Source organism: Rosa rugosa, chromosome 3 (genome assembly GCF_958449725.1).
Source record: "Rosa rugosa chromosome 3, drRosRugo1.1, whole genome shotgun sequence".
Taxonomy (NCBI): domain Eukaryota; kingdom Viridiplantae; phylum Streptophyta; class Magnoliopsida; order Rosales; family Rosaceae; genus Rosa; species Rosa rugosa.
The window spans coordinates 26,446,558-26,466,493 of NC_084822.1; the positions used below are offsets into that span (position 1 = coordinate 26,446,558).

The 19,936-nt window shown below is 37.6% G+C and overlaps 1 protein-coding gene and 1 long non-coding RNA gene across 10 annotated transcripts; one reads left to right on the forward strand and one right to left on the reverse strand.

The window, feature by feature from the left end:
- Positions 1 to 3,955: 3,955 nt before the first annotated feature.
- On the forward strand, positions 3,956 to 9,650 carry LOC133736259 (uncharacterized). 2 transcript variants are annotated; one of them, XM_062163695.1, is made up of 7 exons: positions 3,956 to 4,342; positions 4,688 to 4,820; positions 4,916 to 5,019; positions 7,682 to 7,853; positions 7,982 to 8,122; positions 8,221 to 8,799; positions 8,905 to 9,650. In XM_062163695.1, the coding sequence occupies exons 1-7, from the start codon at positions 4,293 to 4,295 to the stop codon at positions 9,388 to 9,390; spliced, it is 1,665 nt and encodes a 554-aa protein (XP_062019679.1). In that variant the 5' UTR covers positions 3,956 to 4,292; the 3' UTR covers positions 9,391 to 9,650. The 2 variants fall into 2 exon arrangements, with proteins under 2 accessions (XP_062019679.1, XP_062019678.1); XM_062163694.1 differs by having other exon boundaries at positions 8,221 to 9,650.
- Positions 9,651 to 14,170: 4,520 nt separating this feature from the next.
- On the reverse strand, positions 14,171 to 19,301 carry LOC133741413 (uncharacterized). 8 transcript variants are annotated; one of them, XR_009861903.1, is made up of 8 exons: positions 17,862 to 19,301; positions 17,351 to 17,635; positions 16,865 to 16,935; positions 16,283 to 16,710; positions 15,576 to 15,684; positions 14,862 to 14,971; positions 14,656 to 14,731; positions 14,171 to 14,408 (listed from the first exon to the last, which is right to left on the reverse strand). It is a non-coding gene; the product is annotated as an uncharacterized LOC133741413 (long non-coding RNA). The 8 variants fall into 8 exon arrangements; XR_009861900.1 differs by lacking the exon at positions 14,656 to 14,731 and having other exon boundaries at positions 14,862 to 15,684; positions 16,283 to 16,356; positions 16,438 to 16,710; XR_009861902.1 differs by lacking the exon at positions 14,656 to 14,731.
- Positions 19,302 to 19,936: the final 635 nt, after the last annotated feature.

The window sequence follows — 19,936 nt, forward strand, 5'->3', positions numbered from 1 at the left end:
TATGTACATGCATGAGAATAAGTCTTCTAGTTAGGCCCCCTTTATAAAATATAAAATAAAATAAAAGAGTAAGTTAACTAACTTCAGTTTCAATTTCAAGTAACTAATGAAGAACAAAACACACCCGATGGGGATAAACGAGAAACCCTAAGACCGGGAACTCCGTTTTCTGCAAACTTGTTCTCGTCCGGCGGCGCCTGGACTTCCGGGCTGGCCTCCGGCCTCGCCGTCGTCTTGGGTTTTGCTGCCGGACGGGAGATCAATCTCTACTTCCCATAGGACTCTGTCGAAGGAGTTTTTTTCTCGGGTTTTGTCAGAAGGTTTGGCTGGGCTGGTGGTGAGGAGGTGGTCGTGGTGTTACAAACCGGAAATTGATCTCCGTGAAAAGTTTTTTGGACAAGCGGCACCATGGGTTTCTATAGGTGGCTGTGCGTGGGGCTGTGAGGACCCGGATCAGGGATGGTTTTTTTGTTCCGTGATGACGCAGGTCAGCGGCGTGGCTAGAGACGGTTGAATCGCTTGGAGAGATGTCGTGGCGGTGGGGATCGCAACTAGACGAGTCGAACGGCTTGGGTCAGCCGGAGCTCGGCCGGATTGTGACGTACAACGAAGGGGATGGGAGCAGATGGTTGGTTTGGACTGAACCAGATGATGGGCCTGAAGGGATCTCCTGGGTGACTACCCTATTGGGCTTCGAGTTGTTGGGCTGGGGTCCTACCCTAGTCCATTAGCTTCTAAATTTGGGCTAGGGTTTAGGCTCTTAGCCCAAACCTATGTTTTTAGCTTTTGTCTAATTACAATATGTTTCCTTGTATTAGGAGTCTAACGAGTGTAGTTTGGCTTGTCTATTTCGCTATGTTTTTTTCATAGCTTATAGGCTCGCTTTTATGTGAGTGATAAGTTCAAATATAGTTGGTCTATCCTATGTACCACGGTGGCTCCTCCACGAAGTCTTGTCTGGCCATTGTTATGTGTCAGCGGATGGGTATGTAATGGCCTTCTTAGCATGCGCTATTATCAATGGAATTACCATTTATTTAAAAAAAAAAAAATTCAAGTAACTAATGATTTAAATATCTAGTTTGAATCATTATTGAAGAAAAAAAATTGATGCCCATGTTAACAACCATCTGTTTCAATTATAAATTGTTATATAAATTGGTTATCGTTTTTATTGTGATTCTTTTTTGTTCAGGAAGATGAGTGATGCAACAACAACAAATTCCTCTACTAATGAGGGCGAAGGTGTGGAAGAATATAATAAGGGTTCTCCTTTGTGGAAATTTGTTACTATCCTTGTTCAATCTAAGAAAGGTGAAGGAGGCAATTGTACATTCAAGTGGATTTTTGTAATGCTACTTTCAGTGGATCACATTATAGAGTGAGGTTGCATCTTCTCAAGATTAGTGGCAAAGGGATTAGAATATATAGATCAATCCCGGAGGAGAAGAAAAGAGAGCTTGAAGCCTTGGTAGAAGCTTATGAGGTCCGTAAAAAGAACTCACAGCCTAGATTAGTTCCTCTCCCTTCATCAAGCATTGAAGGTTCTTCAAGTGAAAGTACATTTGGGTTAGATTTAATGGATGAATTAGTGGAGGTTCCAAAGAAGAGGAAGGGAGTAAGTGCACCGCTTGAAAAAGCGTTCAATAACAATGCTAGAGAACAATTGGATGGTGAAATAGCAAGAATGTTTTATACCGGTGGTTTGTCATTCAACTTTGCTAAGAATCCACACTATATTCGTTCTTCTAATCGGGCTGCTTCTTGTCCAATTCCTGGTTATCAGCCACTTGGTTATAATGCTTTGAGAACCACTCTTCTACACAAGGAAATGATGCACATTGAGAAGATGTTGGAACCGATTAAGCCCTCATGGCAACAAAATGGTATTAGTGTGTGTACAGATAGGTGGTCCGATTCTCAAAGAAGACCACTTATCAATGTTATGGAAGCTTATGAATTTGGACCTATGTTTTTTAGAGCAGTAAACTGTGAAGGGGATTCCAAAGACAGGTTCTTCAATTCTGACCTACTCATTGAGAGTATTTTGGAGATTGGTCCATAACATGTTGTCCAGGTAATCACTGATAATGTTAGCAATTGCAAAGCTGTTGGAGCTATTATTAATGCTAGATTTCCACACATATTTTGGACTGCATACACTTAACCTTGCTTTGAAGAACATATGTACACCAAGTTCAATTACTTCTAATAAGGTTGCTTATTATGATGCATGTAATTGGATTTCACAAGTTGCTGAGAATGTGTGGTTCATAAAGAATTTTATTATGAACCATAGTATGAGGTTGGCTATGTTTAATGAACATTCCCACTTGAAGATTTTATCTATTGCCAATACACGCTTTGCTTCCATTGTGGTGAAGCTTAAGAGATTTAGGAAGATCAAGCAAGCTCTAGAACGGATGGTGATAAGTGATCAATGGGATGCTTATAGAGATGATGATGTGGCAAAAGCAAGGGCCGTGAAAGACATGATATTAGATGATGATGCTTGGGGAAAGATTGATTACATGCTTGCCTAGCCTTCACATTACCCATCTATGAGATGCTTAGAAGGAGTGATACGGATGAGCCATGTCTTCACAAGGTTTATGAGTGGTGGGACACTATGATTGAGCAAGTAAAGGCCGCTATCTATAAACAAGAGGGCAAGGAACAGGAAGAGACCTCAGAATGTTCTGATGTGGTGTACACGATTTTGCTAGCAAGATGGACTAAGAGCTCCTCACATCTTCATTACATGTCACATTCATTAATTGAATCAAAGGTAAATTCGAACTATTTATTTGAGATTTATTTTACATTTTTACTTGCAACTACAAATTGTTAATTTTTCATTATTATATGGAACTTGTAGATATTATAGCATGGAATATCTTCATTGAGCTCCTAATCGTCTTCCTCCACATCAAGATAGTTAGTTTTCTAAGGAAAGAAAAGAATGTCTTAAGAAATACTATGCTAATGAAGAGGAAAGATGAAGTGTGAATGAGAAGTTTACCTATTTTTCGGCATGCTTGGATGAATTTTCAAGTAGTGATTCTATCAATAATAGATGTAAGATGCCACTAATGAAATGGTGAGTTGTCCATGGATCTAGTACACCAAATCTCCAAAGGTAAGCTTTAAAGCTTGACAACCTTCTTCCTCCTCATGTTGTGAAAGAAATTGGAACACCTACTTTCTTTGAGGTGGAAAAGGATTACACCACAAAGAGCCGAAGATTTTGATATTTGTGCATAATAATCTTCGACTTTTATCAAGGAGAACTCCACAATACAAAAGTAGAGAGATGTGGGATATTAGAGGGGATGATTATGATTCTATGGATACTGTTAATGTAGGCATTCTTGAGGTAGCCAACCTCTCTCTTGATGAACCGGCGTAATCTTTGATGATGAGGATGAAGTTGATTGAAGTTGTGGAAGTTGTAGAAGCCTGTTTATTGTGCTTGAACTTAGTGTTATTTATGTTACTTGAACTTTGTGTTAAGTAATTTGATCTTTGAACTTATGTTTTGTATGATGGTTTGAAGCCACTTTGAATATTATGTCTTTTAATTGCTTGTTACATTACAATTCCATCATTTTCTATGCATATTATTTTAAAAAACATATCTGAAACATATTCTTCTTTTTTTATTTGATAAAAAACGCATCCACATATCGTATCGTATCGCACGCTGTACCTCATACCCGTGTCAGTGCATCGTAGGTTTAGTATACCAATGGGGAAACTGTTTTTAGACCCTTAACAGGTGGGAAAATTTTATAGGACTTTTGTCCTTATAAGTCAATTACCTATTACCTATTTTTGTAATTATTTGTGTTCTGCTTTTGTCAGTTTGTGTTGTTTTCGTTTTCTCTTTTTTGTCTTTTTAATTTCAAAAACAGCAGTGTTGTGTAGAAGAACTCTCTGGTTAAGGCAGCGTTTTGGCCCACCCCCTCAATAACTGACCGGGGGCCATAAACTATAGCAGCAAACACGCGCACACATACCACCCGCGCAAACACAGACAGCCACGGATCAAACTCTCCTTCCTTCTCTGTTAAGAAAACGAAACCCTCTACCGACGCGTCGCCTCTCTTCTCTACTCTCCACCCAATAATCTTCTTTACGTAGCAGGTAGCCAGTTAGTCACAGAGGTTGATCATTCCTTCTCTTCTCCCTCTGACATCACAACCAAACCAAGCTCTTCAATCTCCCTCCCTCCCTCTCTCTCTCTCTCTCTCCCCAAATCTCTTTGATTCTTTTGGGGAATTTTAGCGACGATGTCGATGCTCGATTCCTTCTTCAACAAGGGCTTCAAAGCTGCCAAATGGTATCGTTATCTCTCCCATCTCTCAGATAGTTTTGATTTTTGATTTGTCTTATGTTTCTACCTTCTGGGTTTGTGAATTTTTGGAGATCTAAGACTTGGGTTGGTTTTTTTTTTATTGTTGTGGGGCTGTTGAGGAAGTAGAAAAGTTCATCGATAAGTGAAGATACCTAACTTAGCTGTGTCAATTTAGCACTACAACAACTTCAACATCAACATATGCCCATTATTTAGCAACAAATATGACAATCTGAATATTTTGCGGACACGGGAATTCCAATCTACTCTGATTTATGTAAAGGTTTGGCTTTACAGTGATTTTATGTAACTTGTATTCTGTGTGTGTAGCAAAACTCTGCTGAAATTGACGATTCCGCGGATAAAGTTGTTGAGGAACAGGAGAGAAATTCAGATTAGACAGATGCGCCGTGACATTGCCAAGCTTCTTGAGACTGGCCAGGAAGCTACAGCTCGGATTCGGGTAATTTCTCTTTTTCCCAATATGTAATGAGGTTAATTTACTTGCACACAAGTTCTAAGTTTTTGGTTTGTAATTATTTGGTATATGTAATTCAGGTAGAGCATATTATTAGAGAAGAGAATATGATGGCAGCTCAGGAGATCATCGAGCTATATGCTGAGCTTATTTCTGTCCGCCTTCCAATAGTTGAATCACAAAGGTTAGCCTCTAAAAGTTGTGATTCTTTCTGCTATGTTTCTCTTTGCTTCAATTATTCGGTATATGATTCGAATTTCTGATTGTTTCTAAAAACATTATCTGATCGACCTCTAATTTAGTGTTTCTGTAAGAGAACAGTTGCGTTGAAATTATGTATTATTTTAAGTTCTCTCTGCAGAAGGAACATTTTCAATTTAGATATAAATAAATAAACTGAGATGATTTGGAGAGCAGGAGCATAATGCATGCTGTTGTCTCTGTTATCCTCTTGAATGGCATCATAGTACAACTCTAGATTGGTTTTCATGCATGATCTAGGTTTGTTTGCCAATTTCAAAAACCTCGGTGCATATCATCATTAGATTTGAAAAGGGGATGAGTAAATACTGGATCTTAATTCGGAAGTTTTAGTAAATATGATGAAGAAAATTGCTTGTGTGTTGTATTTAAGAAGAATATCTTTTAAGATTTCAAAGATGTCATGTTTGCAGTTTTCCTTACAATTGGAGCACTGTGGTGGTTTAGTTTAGTTTCAATCATGTTTTCTTTGGCTTCGTTGGTTACGTTTCTGTGATTTGTGCTGCTCCTCTTTTCTGTTCCTTTATTGCCTCTTGGTGGATCTCTTGTACATACATTTATCCTCTTTTTTGGCAGTAAGTCATCCTTTATGACTTAGAAACTTATTCTTATGAACCAACTAATGCATTGTAATTCTGTCTAAAATTTTAAGCAGTTCAGATATGTGTCAGTGGGTAATCTTGGCTTCTAGGTTGTATCCAATGTAATCAGTAGCAGGCATGTATTGCTGAAAGCATGAAGGTAACATAATTTAAAATAGAAAAACAGTGAAATAATGGTTGAAAAAATGTGATTGAAAACAAACATCTCAAATGAACTTTTGAAATTATTAAGTGTTCTTCTCTTTCCCCTAAATATCACCTGAAGGGCACAGTCTTAGGTCATTCAAACTTGCTGAAGCAGATGGTTTCTGTGAACTCATCCAATTGAATGGCTAACAAATAGCACTGTAGATCCCTCAATACCTATAATGGAAAGAAACACACGGGAGAAAGCAAGCCAAACAGTGTGTTATAAAAAAGGAGCTGCTAATTGAAACAATCAAATACCTAAGCATCTTAAACCACTTTCCAAATTTAGCCCCGTGGATTAATAAATAAATAAATAAAACAAAACTGCACCATGCCCATCCCCCTTGCCCTCCACTCCAACATCACCAAGACTTGGCTGCTAACTGTAGAACAGGAACAAAATAAAATTTGCTTACAACAACACTCTTGGTATTTGCTTTCTCCGAAAACTATGGAGTATTTGATTCAAGTTTGAGAATCTCTGTGCCAAAGCCCATACATTTGATCAAATCAGCTTGCTTGTAATGAAAAATGCTTCAGCGTTTGGGAATTTAAAAGCTGGTTGTTCACCTTGGGATTTGTTGTAATGGCTGTTCTAGTTTTTAACTTGTGTCCCTATTCTCGTAAGGAATTGTATATAGTTTCATCTTTGTCACTCTGAATTACTTTTCCATAAATTGTTTTCTATCTTCTTAAATGAAACTAAATTAGAAGTAGGGTTGGAAAAATCAAGTTGTCTAGTTTGTATCTCGGGGAAATAGATAGTCCATAAAGAGAAAGACTCAAAAGCATGTTAGATTGTTAAGGATGTTAACTAGTAGGTGCTTCAGCTTTCAAGACTTCAGTAGGATGGAGAAATTAAGGGTTATATAGTTACTTTTTGGAGCTCTGGGTAATGGACATTAAAAAATGAGAAAAGACCTAAAGTTTTGATCTAGTTGATTCAATAGAAGAAATGCTGGTAACTAGCTTTCTCGCTTCATGTTTTCTATCTCCATTCTGTCATTGATATTTTGTTTTTGTTGCTTTAAAATCAGGTAGAGAAGAAAAAGAATAATTAAAGTTTTAGAATTTATGATTGGTTTTTGGATCTCTTAGTTGTTGAGAGGGTTACCCAAACACAGAGCTTTTTCTGTATTCGGCTTGTTGTTTTGTTTCCCAAATTGTTACAATTAAAGTATTATTACCTTTTCTATCACCATGTTCTTGAAATAAAATGGATCTTGTAATTGGAAGATTGCAATTGACTCACACACCCACAGCAATCAAAATATAAAGCATCATCTCTGCTCTCTACCTGGTTGTTTAAATCTGGTGGCTGTGGGACAGAGGACTCAATATCTTCAGTTTTACATAGTCATTTGCACTATTCTTTGACGCTATCCTTGAATGAGCATCTGAGGAACCTATTAGGCAAGTGCTATTTGTTTTAGACTTTCTGCAGCCTGTTGTGGCAACAGAGATGCAGATGGCATACCCTCACGGATGCTAGTAGAATTTCATAAATCAGCATGGTACTGTTATATCGGACACCATGTTACTTTGTAAAGTAGCGTCTCAAACACTCTAAATCAGCATGATGCTTAGCTTATTTATCTTTTTTGATCTGTTTTACAGCTTTACAAGGTTCATGTGGTCGATTTAACCATGGTTTCAGTTGCTGTAAATTTTGTTGCTTTTTGGAGGCTATGCTACTTGATTTGCTTGTTTATCATCTAAGGCTTTGCAGTTTCATGCAGTTTATTAGTCGCCCAATCTTTAGAGATTTAAGAACTAAACTTTGATCTGATATAGGGAGTGCCCTCTAGACTTGAAAGAAGCAATATCCAGTGTGTGTTTTGCTGCACCAAGATGCGCTGATCTGCCGGAGTTGCTTCAAGTTCAAATGCTATTTGTATCTAAATATGGGAAAGAATTTGTATCAGCTGCAACAGAGCTAATGCCAGATTGTGGTGTCAGTCGCCAGGTTTTATGATCTTCTACTAGTATACTGGTTTTTCTTGATATTCATCTTGTAGTGAACTAATTGCAAGGACAGTAGTTGTTTTATTTAGTTTTCTACTTTATGGTTGTGACACTGCACTTTTACTGCAGTTGATAGAGCTGCTATCTGTTCGGGCTCCTTCAGCTGAGAAAAAGCTGAAGCTTTTGAAAGAAATTGCTGAAGAGCATGAACTGGATTGGGATCCTGCTGCATCTGAAGCTGAAATTTTCAAACCGCATGAGGATTTGCTGGTAAGTTGTACTCCTTTGAATGGCCGCGCTTTTACTTTATTATTTTCCCTTTCTCTTTTTACCTCTTATCTGCTTTAAATCCCTCATCTCTTTGGTAGAATGGTCCGACACAGTTTGTCAGCGGGTCTAAGTTGCCGCTTCCCGAAGAAAAACATGATGAGACGTTGTACTGTGCACCTGATCAAGCTCAGAAAGAACAGTCTGATTCTGATGATGGTTTGGACGTTTTAGACTTTCCGGAAGCTCCGAAGGTATCATTAAGACCAACTGAGAGTATACCCTCAGCACCAGCGATGGCTCCACCTTTTCCACCCCCACCACACCCTGATTTTGATCACGAGTTATCAAAAAATTCTGAGGCGATTGGACATCCATCCAAAGAGCCGTCCTTTGAGTCTGGAGAAGAAAGAGCAATGGCAGACAAGCATGAATCTCATGCTTCAGTTGGTCATGGGGATGATGTGCAGTTTTTGCCATTTATATCTCCCCCATCTCTTTCGTCTGCATCGTTTCCTGTGAGACAAACGAATCCACCACCACCCTCTCTTTCAAGAAGAAAAAGTGAGGTCAATGTAGATATGCAAGATGTGTCAGCTGCTGCTCAGGCTGCTGCAGAATCGTTTCCTGTGAGACAAACGAATCCACCACCACCCTCTCCTTCAAGAAGAAAAAGTGAGGTCAATGTAGATATGCAAGATGTGTCAGCTGCTGCAGATTCTGCAGCGTTTCCTGTGAGACAAACGAATCCACCACCACCCTCTCTTTCAAGAAGAAAAAGTGAGGTCAATGTAGATATGCAAGATGTGTTAGCTGCTGCTCAGGCTGCTGCAGATTCGGCAGAACGTGCGGCAGCAGCAGCTCGCTCAGCAGCTAGTCTTGCACAGGTAAGAATAAATGAGCTGACCAAGAAAAACAATGAAGAAGTATCTGAAAGTAGCTGTGAAAACCCATTTCATGAAGACGTTCCTAATCAGTCAGCTACTAAAGAAAAGTCGGATTTTGATCATCATATCCCCGATGGTGATTCTGGCCGGGGATCAGAGACATCAAATCTTTCATTTAAGGACTCGGCTAAAGTGGATTTTGATTCCCCGCTTCCCAGCGATAATGTTTTTGAACACGAGCCAGCTCATCACCAGCCTCAGAGATTGACTTCAATGGATGATGACCCATACTTCTCGTACCCAAACTTATTCACATCAGAAAACAATGTTGGATCTGGTGCTCAGTCTTCTACAGATAATTCTCGCTTCTCGCATGAACACTGAATTGAATATTTTCCATTTAAGCCTTTGCTCTTCATTATTTTCTCATGTCTTGCTGGTCATTGGATATGTTTATCCTGTCAGAGAACAGTTGCTACATATATGGTGGTTTTCAATTATTTGTATAGCAGTGATGTGTACTATCAGAGAACTGTTGTTACATATATGGCTGAGTTTGAATTTTTGCTTCTCATGTTGGGGAGGATTTGGGTCTGCAATGTACAATAGTATTCCTTCTGGAAATAAATAACTTTTTTCGTATCTTTCTTAACTACTAGTTTCATAGCTTCCAAATGCACTTCTGGATGAGTTGAATAATCAGGTCAAGTAGATACCTGGCCCAAAATTTTTGCTAAATTTCTTAAGAGCAAATGCACTGATTAACCGGCCAATTACCAATTGCCTACAAAATTGGTCACTGCCAATGAACTATACATCTAAACTTAGCAATTGTCTCTAGTTAGTAGTTACACAATGCAGCAATAAAAGCAATTTATCTGTCAATTTACTATTCACACTAGTTACACAATGCAGCAATAAAAGCAATTTATCTGTCAATTTACTATTCACACTTCAAATTTTGAATATATTAAATTAAATAATTAACTAACCCCACAATTGCCTATTGGTATTTTTTCTTTCTCTTAAAGAAATGTAAAATAATAAATAATCAAGGGACAATGATAAAAGAGGTCATTTTAAAGTGCTTTATTATAATTCAGACACTACAAATGTTCTCATGATAATTAAGGTCACTTCTTTACAACCTAACACTGAAAATACAAATAATTACAAAGACTGCCACTGACGGTTCTCTCTCTCTCTACCCCTCCTGTTACCCAAGTTCGTCTGAATCATTATCCATCGGACTCGACCTTACCAAAATCTCTCTCTCTCTCTCTCTCTCTCTCTCTCTCTCTCTCTCTCTCTCTCTCTCTCTCTCTCTCTCTCTCTCTCTCTCTCTCTCTCTCTCTCTCTCTCTCTCTCTCTCTCTCTCCCCCTCCCTCCTTCCCAATATGATAATGCGATTGCAATCACCGCGATCTGAGTCACCGTTTCCAATTCGTCGGGGTTTGATCGGACTAGGGCTTTACGACAGCGCGGCGGCGGCGGAGGAGAGCTAGGTTAGTGTTTGAGTTTCTGGAGTTATGTTGATGGTGAAGGAGAGTTCTAATTGGAGTGCCGCCGATGGATTTGCCGCTGAGGATTTCGACGGCGAGGACATGTCGATCGATCTCGATACATTCTATGGCCTTCTCGAGGAAGAACCCCCGGTAATTATCTGAATTGATATTTCATCGTTGTATTTTGATTTAATACTTCAAGGATGCTTAGTTCTATATCAACACGATGTGATTTGTTAATTTGTTTTTATTATTGATTCTATGGAAATTCAATCTGTAATTGATATTGAATTATAGGTTTCATTTTGCTAATCGTCAGGAAATTATTGGATACAAGAGTGTGTCTGTGTGTATACCAATCGGTTTGTCTTCTATGCAGAGATAGTGCATGGAACTTGAAAGGATACCAGCTTCATATTGTACATGTTAACTTTACAATATCACTGTTTAGTGAAACTTTCTTATCTGAGGTCCTATTTATTTCTCTTAACATATTTCTTATCGTAGGTTGTAGGCAAGAGATGTAAAAATTTGGATTTCAATCATGTGGTATTGCATTGGATATTAAGGGTTAGTATTTGTTTCAAAATTCAAATGAATGTATGCATTTAAACTGTTCTGTTTTTCTATTTTTCTGTTTCTTATCGTAGGTTGTAGGCAAGAGACTCAATCACCTGCAATGTGAATTTCATTGACTTGTATTCTTCCCATGGAAGTCCTGAATTAGCATTTTCCCTTTGCTTTATAATCCTCTCATGTTCTTCCTGTCATGAGCATTAAATAATAATAAATAAGAACATTTTTTGGTTATGAAATAGAAATCAGCATGGTTTGAATGAGAGTTCAGATTTACTCAAATTGTACAGATGTTTCAAATGAAAGAAATCCATCATCTGTCAATTACATGAGCTTCTGTTTGGTATATTTGTCTGTTGTTAGATACTTGCTGAGGAAAAGTAAGATGAATAATGCAAATGATAACGGTCACATTTCTTTCTGGAAAATGAAAGATGATTTAGTTTTATCAATGTGTGTCGCTTTTGTGGAAATAAAACTATAGAATTGAATGTGATTATAATGTTGCATTATTGTGGTGTCAATGAATTAGGTATTATAGAAAGCAAATGCTCAGGTTTGATGTTTTGGGAAAGATTAGGCCTCAGGAAAGGAAAATCTGCCAGGATTCCAAGCTATAAGATTGGGGGTCTTCCCGCACATGCCCTTGTTTTCCTGTTCTGCTAATAGAGTATCTTCAGAGCAATAATATCCTTTGTTGGTGTTGCATCCCCTTTAAGATTGTTATTCTGCCTAGTTAAAGAGAAAAGAAGCTAACTTGTTGCTCCTCATTTTGCCTATTGTGAAATGGTTGCCTAGACAAATTATGTCATTCAATGTTGCTGTGGTGGTTAGCTACATTTTTTGTAGTTTGTAACGTAGTAGAATTTGAATCTATTCCGATCTTCATTACCGCTGTTTCAACCCTTGTGACAATTGTGATAGGAAATCTGTCTATATGAATCATTTGTTTTTTTTTTTTAATGCTTCGAGTTTTACATTTTTAATGTTCAATTACATGGTCAGTTACATACATTGTAAGTGACGTGGTCAGTTACATACATTGTAAGTGACATGGTTAGTTACATACATTGTAAGTTACTTGGCCAGTGACATAGCCTACTGATGTAACTGACCATGTAGCTGATCATGTAACTGACCATGTAACTAATTATGTCACTGGCCATGTAACTTGTCATGTCACAAGGTATGTCCCTGGCCAAGTTATTGTTAACCTCAAGTCATTGACATAGTCACTGGCCAAGTTATTGGTCATGTCACAGGCAAAGTTATTGTTAATCTCAAGTAACCGACATAGTCACTGACTATGGCGCTGTCAATTCCTAGCAACGTTATTGGCTACATGTCACTGACTATGTCATTAGTTAAGTTACTGTTAACCTCAAGTCACTGACCATGTCACTAGGCAAGTTACATGTCACTTACCATGTCATTGTTATACACGTCCCTGACCATGATACTGTTAATTCCTGGCCAAGTCACTGTCAATTTGAAATTATAAGTCGAATATGATATAATTATTTCTGCATTTGATTATGAAACAAAACAATTCAATTCCAATTTTTGATTTGACTGAAGATTTAAGCTTTTCTGAGTGGAGATGATACATGACTATCTTTAAAATTTAGTTTGTACTGTAACATGGCCAGTGACATAGCCTACTTTTGTAACTGACCATGTAACTAATCATGTCACTGACCATGTAACTTGCCATGTCATAAGATATGTCTTGGCCAAGTTATTGTTAACCTTAAGTCATTGACATAGTCACTGGCCAAGTTATTGGTCATGTCACAGGCAAAGTTATTGTTAATCTCAAGTAACCGACATAGTCATTGACTATGTCACTGTCAATTCCTAGCAACGTTATTGGCTACATGTCACTAACTATGTCATTGGTTAAGTTACTGTTAACCTCAAGTCACTGACCATGTCACTAGGCAAGTTACATGTCACTTACCATGTCACTGTCAATCTCTAACCAAGTCACTGTCAATCTCTGACTAAGTCACTGTCAATTCTTAGCCAAGTCACTGATCATGTCACTGTCAATCCTTGTAGTATTGCATTCATTATACGTCAAACAAAAAAGTGTACAACCACCGACATTATCCACGAAGGATAATGGTACACAATAGTACATAGTCAACAACTAGGAACCTTATAGATTCAAATATATAGTTACACAATTCAGCCGCTATTCATACATTGAAGGAGAAACTTGCTCTATAAAGGGTTAAATGAAGCACATCACGTACTCATTTCTTTGTCAGCAGCTTCTTTGGAATCTTCTCTATGGGGTAGATTTAAGCATAAAAAGCCTGGCAACACGCTCTTGCAGAGTACCCCCACATTTTAACCCACCATGTTGCAATTCTGATTTCAACATTTCTGGGCCAAGAACCTGCCATAATGAGTCAATGAAGGTCCAAAGTGGGTTAACAAGGCTTATCGAAGATCTTAAGTGATACCAATATAAGCAATATAAGCACATTAGAAGAAATGGTGGTGAAAGCTATGATGACAAAAGTTATAAGACAGGTATATGAAAAGCAACTGGGAGTATATAAAAAGCAACTGGGATTTTATCTTACTTTCGACTAAGTAGATAATCTGATTCATGTTTGAAGTGGACTACAATCACTACATCAAAAACTGCATCACACGACGGTGAAAAAACGTCGTCTGATTTGAAGACTCACCGTCGTCTATCTCGATGTTGTCTGATGAAAAATCAGACGACGGTGAATTCACCATTGTATGATACAAAGTCAGTCGATGTATATTTCTTAACACCGTTGTCCAAGAACTCGACAGATGCCGGACGCACCCATGCGCAGCAGTTCACACAACAGAATTTGCTTTTTTGCCGTTGTGGGTTGAGATTTTCATACAACGGTTTTGTAGTTTAACTGTTGTGTGATTTAAAGTAAGATAACTGTGTTCTAGTATTTTCTGTTGTATGAGCTTAAAACTAGACGACATAACTTATTGAAATCCATTGTGTGATATATATAATTGCGTTGTGTGAATATCCAAATTTTGAATGGATATAAATTAATAGTGAACAATTGGAATACAAATTGAATGCAAACCATCAAATGATCAACATTTGTACCAAAATCATTGTGATACATCAATTCATCAAATATTGAATTTAAGGAACATTGCTAAAGCATTCATACATCTCATAGACTAAAAAGCATTTAAGTTTCCTGGTTAAGTTTTACATGATGAAAGAAAATATAGCTTGCTGCATTGCTTTGTACTCCACGCTCGATCTCCCAAAGACTCTTTATGCAACATTCCACCATTTAGTTCCTGACACAATTAACAAATGCAATGAAAACAAAAGGGATAATGTCTTACTATGTACATAATATACAAGCATTTTAGAATTAAACAATTTATAATATACAAGCAAGAAAGAAACAGAGAGTAACGTTCTGGCAGTAATTAAAAGTATGATGCCATAGGTATAAAATGCAAGAGAGCAATCACTTGCAACAAAGAAAAAAGTATGCACTGATCACTTACATACCACACCAAGATAAGAGTACGTTCTGACCTATTCTTTTGTCCAAGGTATCAATTGTTTGAATGTACTAGTGATTCATCTAGTATAGCAAAAGATATCATTGATCCTATTAATCAAACAGAGGATGTCATTCACCAAGTAAAAACAGAAGGTAATAAACTAATAGGAGTGTCCAAAAAAACATTGCTGACTTTATTTTCTTAATGAATACTAAAGAGCATCAGTGATCTCTTTACCTCAAGATTGTCTGCACTTGACGTTCTTTGCAACACTAAAACCAAATTGAGGCTACATTAGCAGCAGGAATATTGACAATTTCAACCCGCTACTTCGAGTGTCCTCTTCCCTGTGAAAGAGTCTATGAATACCTCCACACGTACTTTCTCAGCAGCATGGTCAACTTAGAAAATTCACCAAAAATTCATTGCAAATCCAAATGACAAGGAATCAGTTTTCAAACAAGCATTGGGATGTCTAGTTCAATGTACAGAAAAACCAGAACTTAAATGATTCAAGTAGAAGTTCAAATCTCAACAGAAAATCAGAGGAACATTTAAAATTTTGGAACTTTCTCAATTACAGACCAAACTTGGAAAATTCACAGAACATTCAGTTTATGTCGACATGCGATGAAACTTTCCAGATCCTTTGCTAACTAACAGAAGTAAAACATATCAAAAATTCAGGTCATTTGGAGGTCAATAAGTCAGGAAAAAGAAATACCAAAGAAGGCTGTACTGCAGGACAGTTTCTGCAGATTTCTTTCAAAATACCAGAGTTCTTGGTATCATAATCCTTAAACTGATGGAAGGAAAATGATTATAATTTCACAATGAGACCTATAGTTAACAATACCAGAGTTCTTGTAAATACTATCACATTATGCAAACACTTGCCATCGAAATACAATGACAACAACCAAAATAAGCAACATATGACATCAAAGTGACCTGTTGATAGTGGTGCTTCTGAACACATCAAGACCTGGGCACAGGTCGGTTCTCATTCCACTGCTCGAACACATGATTGCTATAAAAAACAATCTCTTCTACTGATAACCTGCTTCACCAGAAACACTCCTTGAATTAGAATTAGAATAACCTCTTCAGAGAACAGAATTTCAATAAAATGCAGACAAAATCTTTGAATCTAAAACTAATCCAAATGATTTTTCTATGAGTAAAAATAAAATCGGATAGAATAATTACCAAACTCAGTTCTTAACAATTTTCCCAATTGAAAGATAAACAAGGACAGATCTATAAGGATTTACAAAAGGAAACACACAGTCCGATCAGAAACGCAACCGACCAAGCAAGTCTCATACAAATTGAAAGCAACATTTACTAAATATAAACCAAAATCAGCAATTCAATAACACAACACAGTTTTGAAAAATCAGGGCCTCTTCTTTGGCACAACTCTTCTTTCCTATCCAAAACAGTCTAATCAGTAACCACCATGAAAACTCATAAGCATGAAAAGCATAAAAGGTGTGATCTTGAAGCTGATCCTAAGAAACCCAACTTGAGAAATCACTAACCCACCACAGAAATTGCATAACAATAAACAAACCCAGCTCCCAATTTCTCTAAAAACATGAAAAGATGAAATCTTTACAAGCAGAATAGCAGAAAGATATGAATTTGAGACTCACCAAGAACTGGATAATCTGAGAGCTCTCTGAAAATTGAACTCTAATCTCTTAATCTTTGAAGCCCACGACTACCCCTAAAATGATTGAATGGGAGCTCTCACTGTCAAGCATCAAGGGAACCAACTGAACAGAGACTTGAAATGAGGAATAATTACTGCTAGTGGCCGGAGAGTTGAAGAAGCCATTGGCAATAGGAACCGCCTTTATCTCGTTGGGTTTGTTTTGTTTCAGGTCGTCGTCAGCAAGGAGAAAAGGAGAGGAGTTATATTATTCATATAAGGTATTGCACATTCCATTATTAACCATAACAATGACATAAATATGAAAGACAAAGGAATATAGTTATTACTCGATTTTGAAAGACAGGACAGGTGGCAAGAGGGAGAAGTTCTCGTCTCTGATCTCTTCTGATATTCTGTCAACAGACCCTGCAGTAGGGATTCTTTTGATCATACTGATATGACTCATAATAAATATTACTTTAAAAGCTACCAGTATAATTCTTTCTTAATTAACTTTTGATTTAAGAGTACTCAAAAGGTTTAAAGCATTAAAAAGCTTTAATTTGAAAGGACAGATTACCTCTAAGCGTGGTTAAAAGTCAACTGTTTCTCTTCCATGAGAGTTAGTATCTTGTATTTTATTTTCCATCCCTGCGAAGTACCATCATCTAATCAGAATGCAGCCCAACAGAAAAAGATTAGGGAAATAGAAACACAACAGAGGAGAGAATAAACAAAGTAGTCCATTCCTTGGAAATATGTGACAGAGGGAACATAGATGAGATGGGATAAAACTATTAGAACTGTTATTAGTTTATTGCGATTTTTATAATCAGTCTATGCACATCTTTTTCTCCTTCTCTGACATCTTTGGTTTCCATGCTCTCATCTTCCTTCTCTATCCTTAATTTGAAATGATGACTAATGTTACCAAGCAGGCACTTGGTTTTAATTTTAATGATGAAAAATTTTATATGCTGCCTTAAGTGTTTCTAATGAATTGATATACAATGTAAGATGAATACAGAAATATAACAAAATATCAAGGCATTTGATAGTGAAGTACCTTTGAGGTGAGCTCTTTTGTGCCTGCCTGTGATTGAGCTGCATATGCAGCAACCAAGATAGCCTACCAAAAGGAGAAGGACAACACCAAAAACCTTCTGGGGTTACGGCAATCGGAACATTTCTAATCTTGGTTTGGCCTTGTTCTACCTTTGTAAGTCTAATTTCAGCCATGTTTCACAACAATTTACAGCAATCACTACTAGCACATTGATGCAGACATCTCAAGCTCACACAACACAGGTTTGAAAAATCAGGGCCTCTTCTTTGGCACAACTCTTCTTTCCTATCCAAAACAGTCTAATCAGTAACCACCATGAAAACTCATAAGCATGAAAAGCATAAAAGGTGTGATCTTGAAGCTGATCCTAAGAAACCCAACTTGAGAAATCACTAACCCACCACAGAAATTGCATAACAATAAACAAACCCAGCTCCCAATTTCTCTAAAAACATGAAAAGATGAAATCTTTACAAGCAGAATAGCATAAAGATATGAATTTGAGACTCACCACGAACTGGGTAATTTGAGAGCTCTCTGAAAATTGAACTCTAATCTCTTAATCTTTGAAGCCCACGAGTGCCCCTAAAATGATTGAATGGGAGCTCTTGCTGTCTAGCATCAAGGGAACCAACTGAACAAAGACTTGAAATGAGGAATAATTACTGCTAGTGGCCGGAGAGTTGAAGAAGCCATTGGCAATAGGAACCGCCTTTATCTCGTTGGATTTGTTTTGTTTCAGGTCGTCGTCAGCAAGGAGAAAAGGAGAGGAGGGAAGGGAATAAACCGAAATCAGCAAATTTGTTGGAGATAGGGACCTTACCAGATTGAGAAGCCTTGAATTGATTTAGATCTTTAGACATAGAGAGAGAGAGAGAGAGGAGGGTAACGCAAAGCGGAGCTTCAATTATCCATTAGGTAGACGGAGTTGAAGGCGGGTTTGGAGAAGTGAAGAGCGAGCACAAATTCGAACCCCAATTTCCCGCAGAGAGAGCTCTCAAAACACTGTTGAAGTGAGCCCTCTGCCTATCCAGAAACGCCACCGCCGCTATTGCTCATTGCCATCGTCTTCCCATCTCACCCCATTGGACGGCTTGAGAATCGAGGCCATCGTAGTCGGCTCCCTGTCAAGGTGGAGGATTTAGGGATTTAGAGGGTTGAAATTCCACACAACTGGGGAGAGAGGGCCGAGAGAGGTTTCACGAGACAGAGAGCTTTCGCGGAGGACTAAAAGATTCACGAGAGAGATCGAGGTTTCATGAGAGAGAAAGAGAGGCGTTTCGGGGAGGCTATTCGAGAGAGAGGGTTGAGAGTCTTTGTATGTCGTGCTAGGTTTTGTTTTCCTTCTCTCTTTGTGTTTTTTTGCACCACAATGTGGCATGGCAATTAAACCTAGAAAAAAAATTGTCAAAGTTACTCACACAACAGAAACCTCACCCAACTGTCGTCTGAGTGTCGCACTAAAAATCAAAATGGGAAATCATGGAGGGAAACATGGCGCCTATAGCATTTTAGCTCAAAATGTTGCCGCCCAGTTCCAAGTTCACACATCAGAAAATCTTAATTCTGTTGTATAATTTCTACAGCTTGCACTAAGCCTATCTAGGGGAAGACATTCAAGCAAGCTTCCTCAAACTTTGGTGCTAAGTTTTTTAATCATACAACGAAAATAGTGAAATCCGTTGTACCTAGTACCCCAAATTTCAGTGTTTCAAGAGGCAACCAAGACTCCAAAGTGGAGGGAAATCTGCCGCTAAATTTTTTAAGACTCAGACGACGGACAATACTTAATTCCGTTGTGCAATGTAGTTCTGATAAAAAAGTTATCACTTTATTGACATTCACACAACAGAACATCACTAATACCGTTGTACAATCGAGTTTACTTAAACACACAACGGATAATTTCTATTCCGTTGTGTGATTAGTGTTGTGTGATGCAGTTTTTGGTGTAGTGAATATAAAATGGACATGTGTCCAAATCTTTTTAAACAACATCTCCATGAAAACCCACAAGTTTAAAACATTCCACTATTCTAAGTTTAATAGATAACCTCATCTTAAGCACATACAGAATACTTCTACAAAACAGAAATCGAATGCAGAAGGCCAATTAGATTTTTATGTTTTACAAACGAGTTTCTCCAGAGTAGTTGGAAAGACTGCATTAATTTTTCAGTTTTGAGAAAATAAAAAATTGCACAAGTTTCCTTCAACCCGTAAAGCAATCAATTTAAGAAGCACTAGTAGAAGTGCTTCTCACAAGCTACTTAAAACATAGTAGACACTCAGAGAAACTCATAGAAAAATGTTAAACTAGGATCATATGGAATTATGCTGCAGAGGGGTAGAAATAATGCAATAACCATATCAAACAAAACCTTAACACTCATATTGACAAGAATATGATGGATATAAAGAATAAGTATCACAAAGTGACAACATATTATCAAATTGCCGTATTGATGTAGTGGAATAACATAATCATCTTCCTGCGCAATCCCCATCAATCTAGCATTATGTGACAACAAGCATCTGCTATCTATCCTAGTAACACTATTAACTTAAAAGAGAAATCTTTGTCAT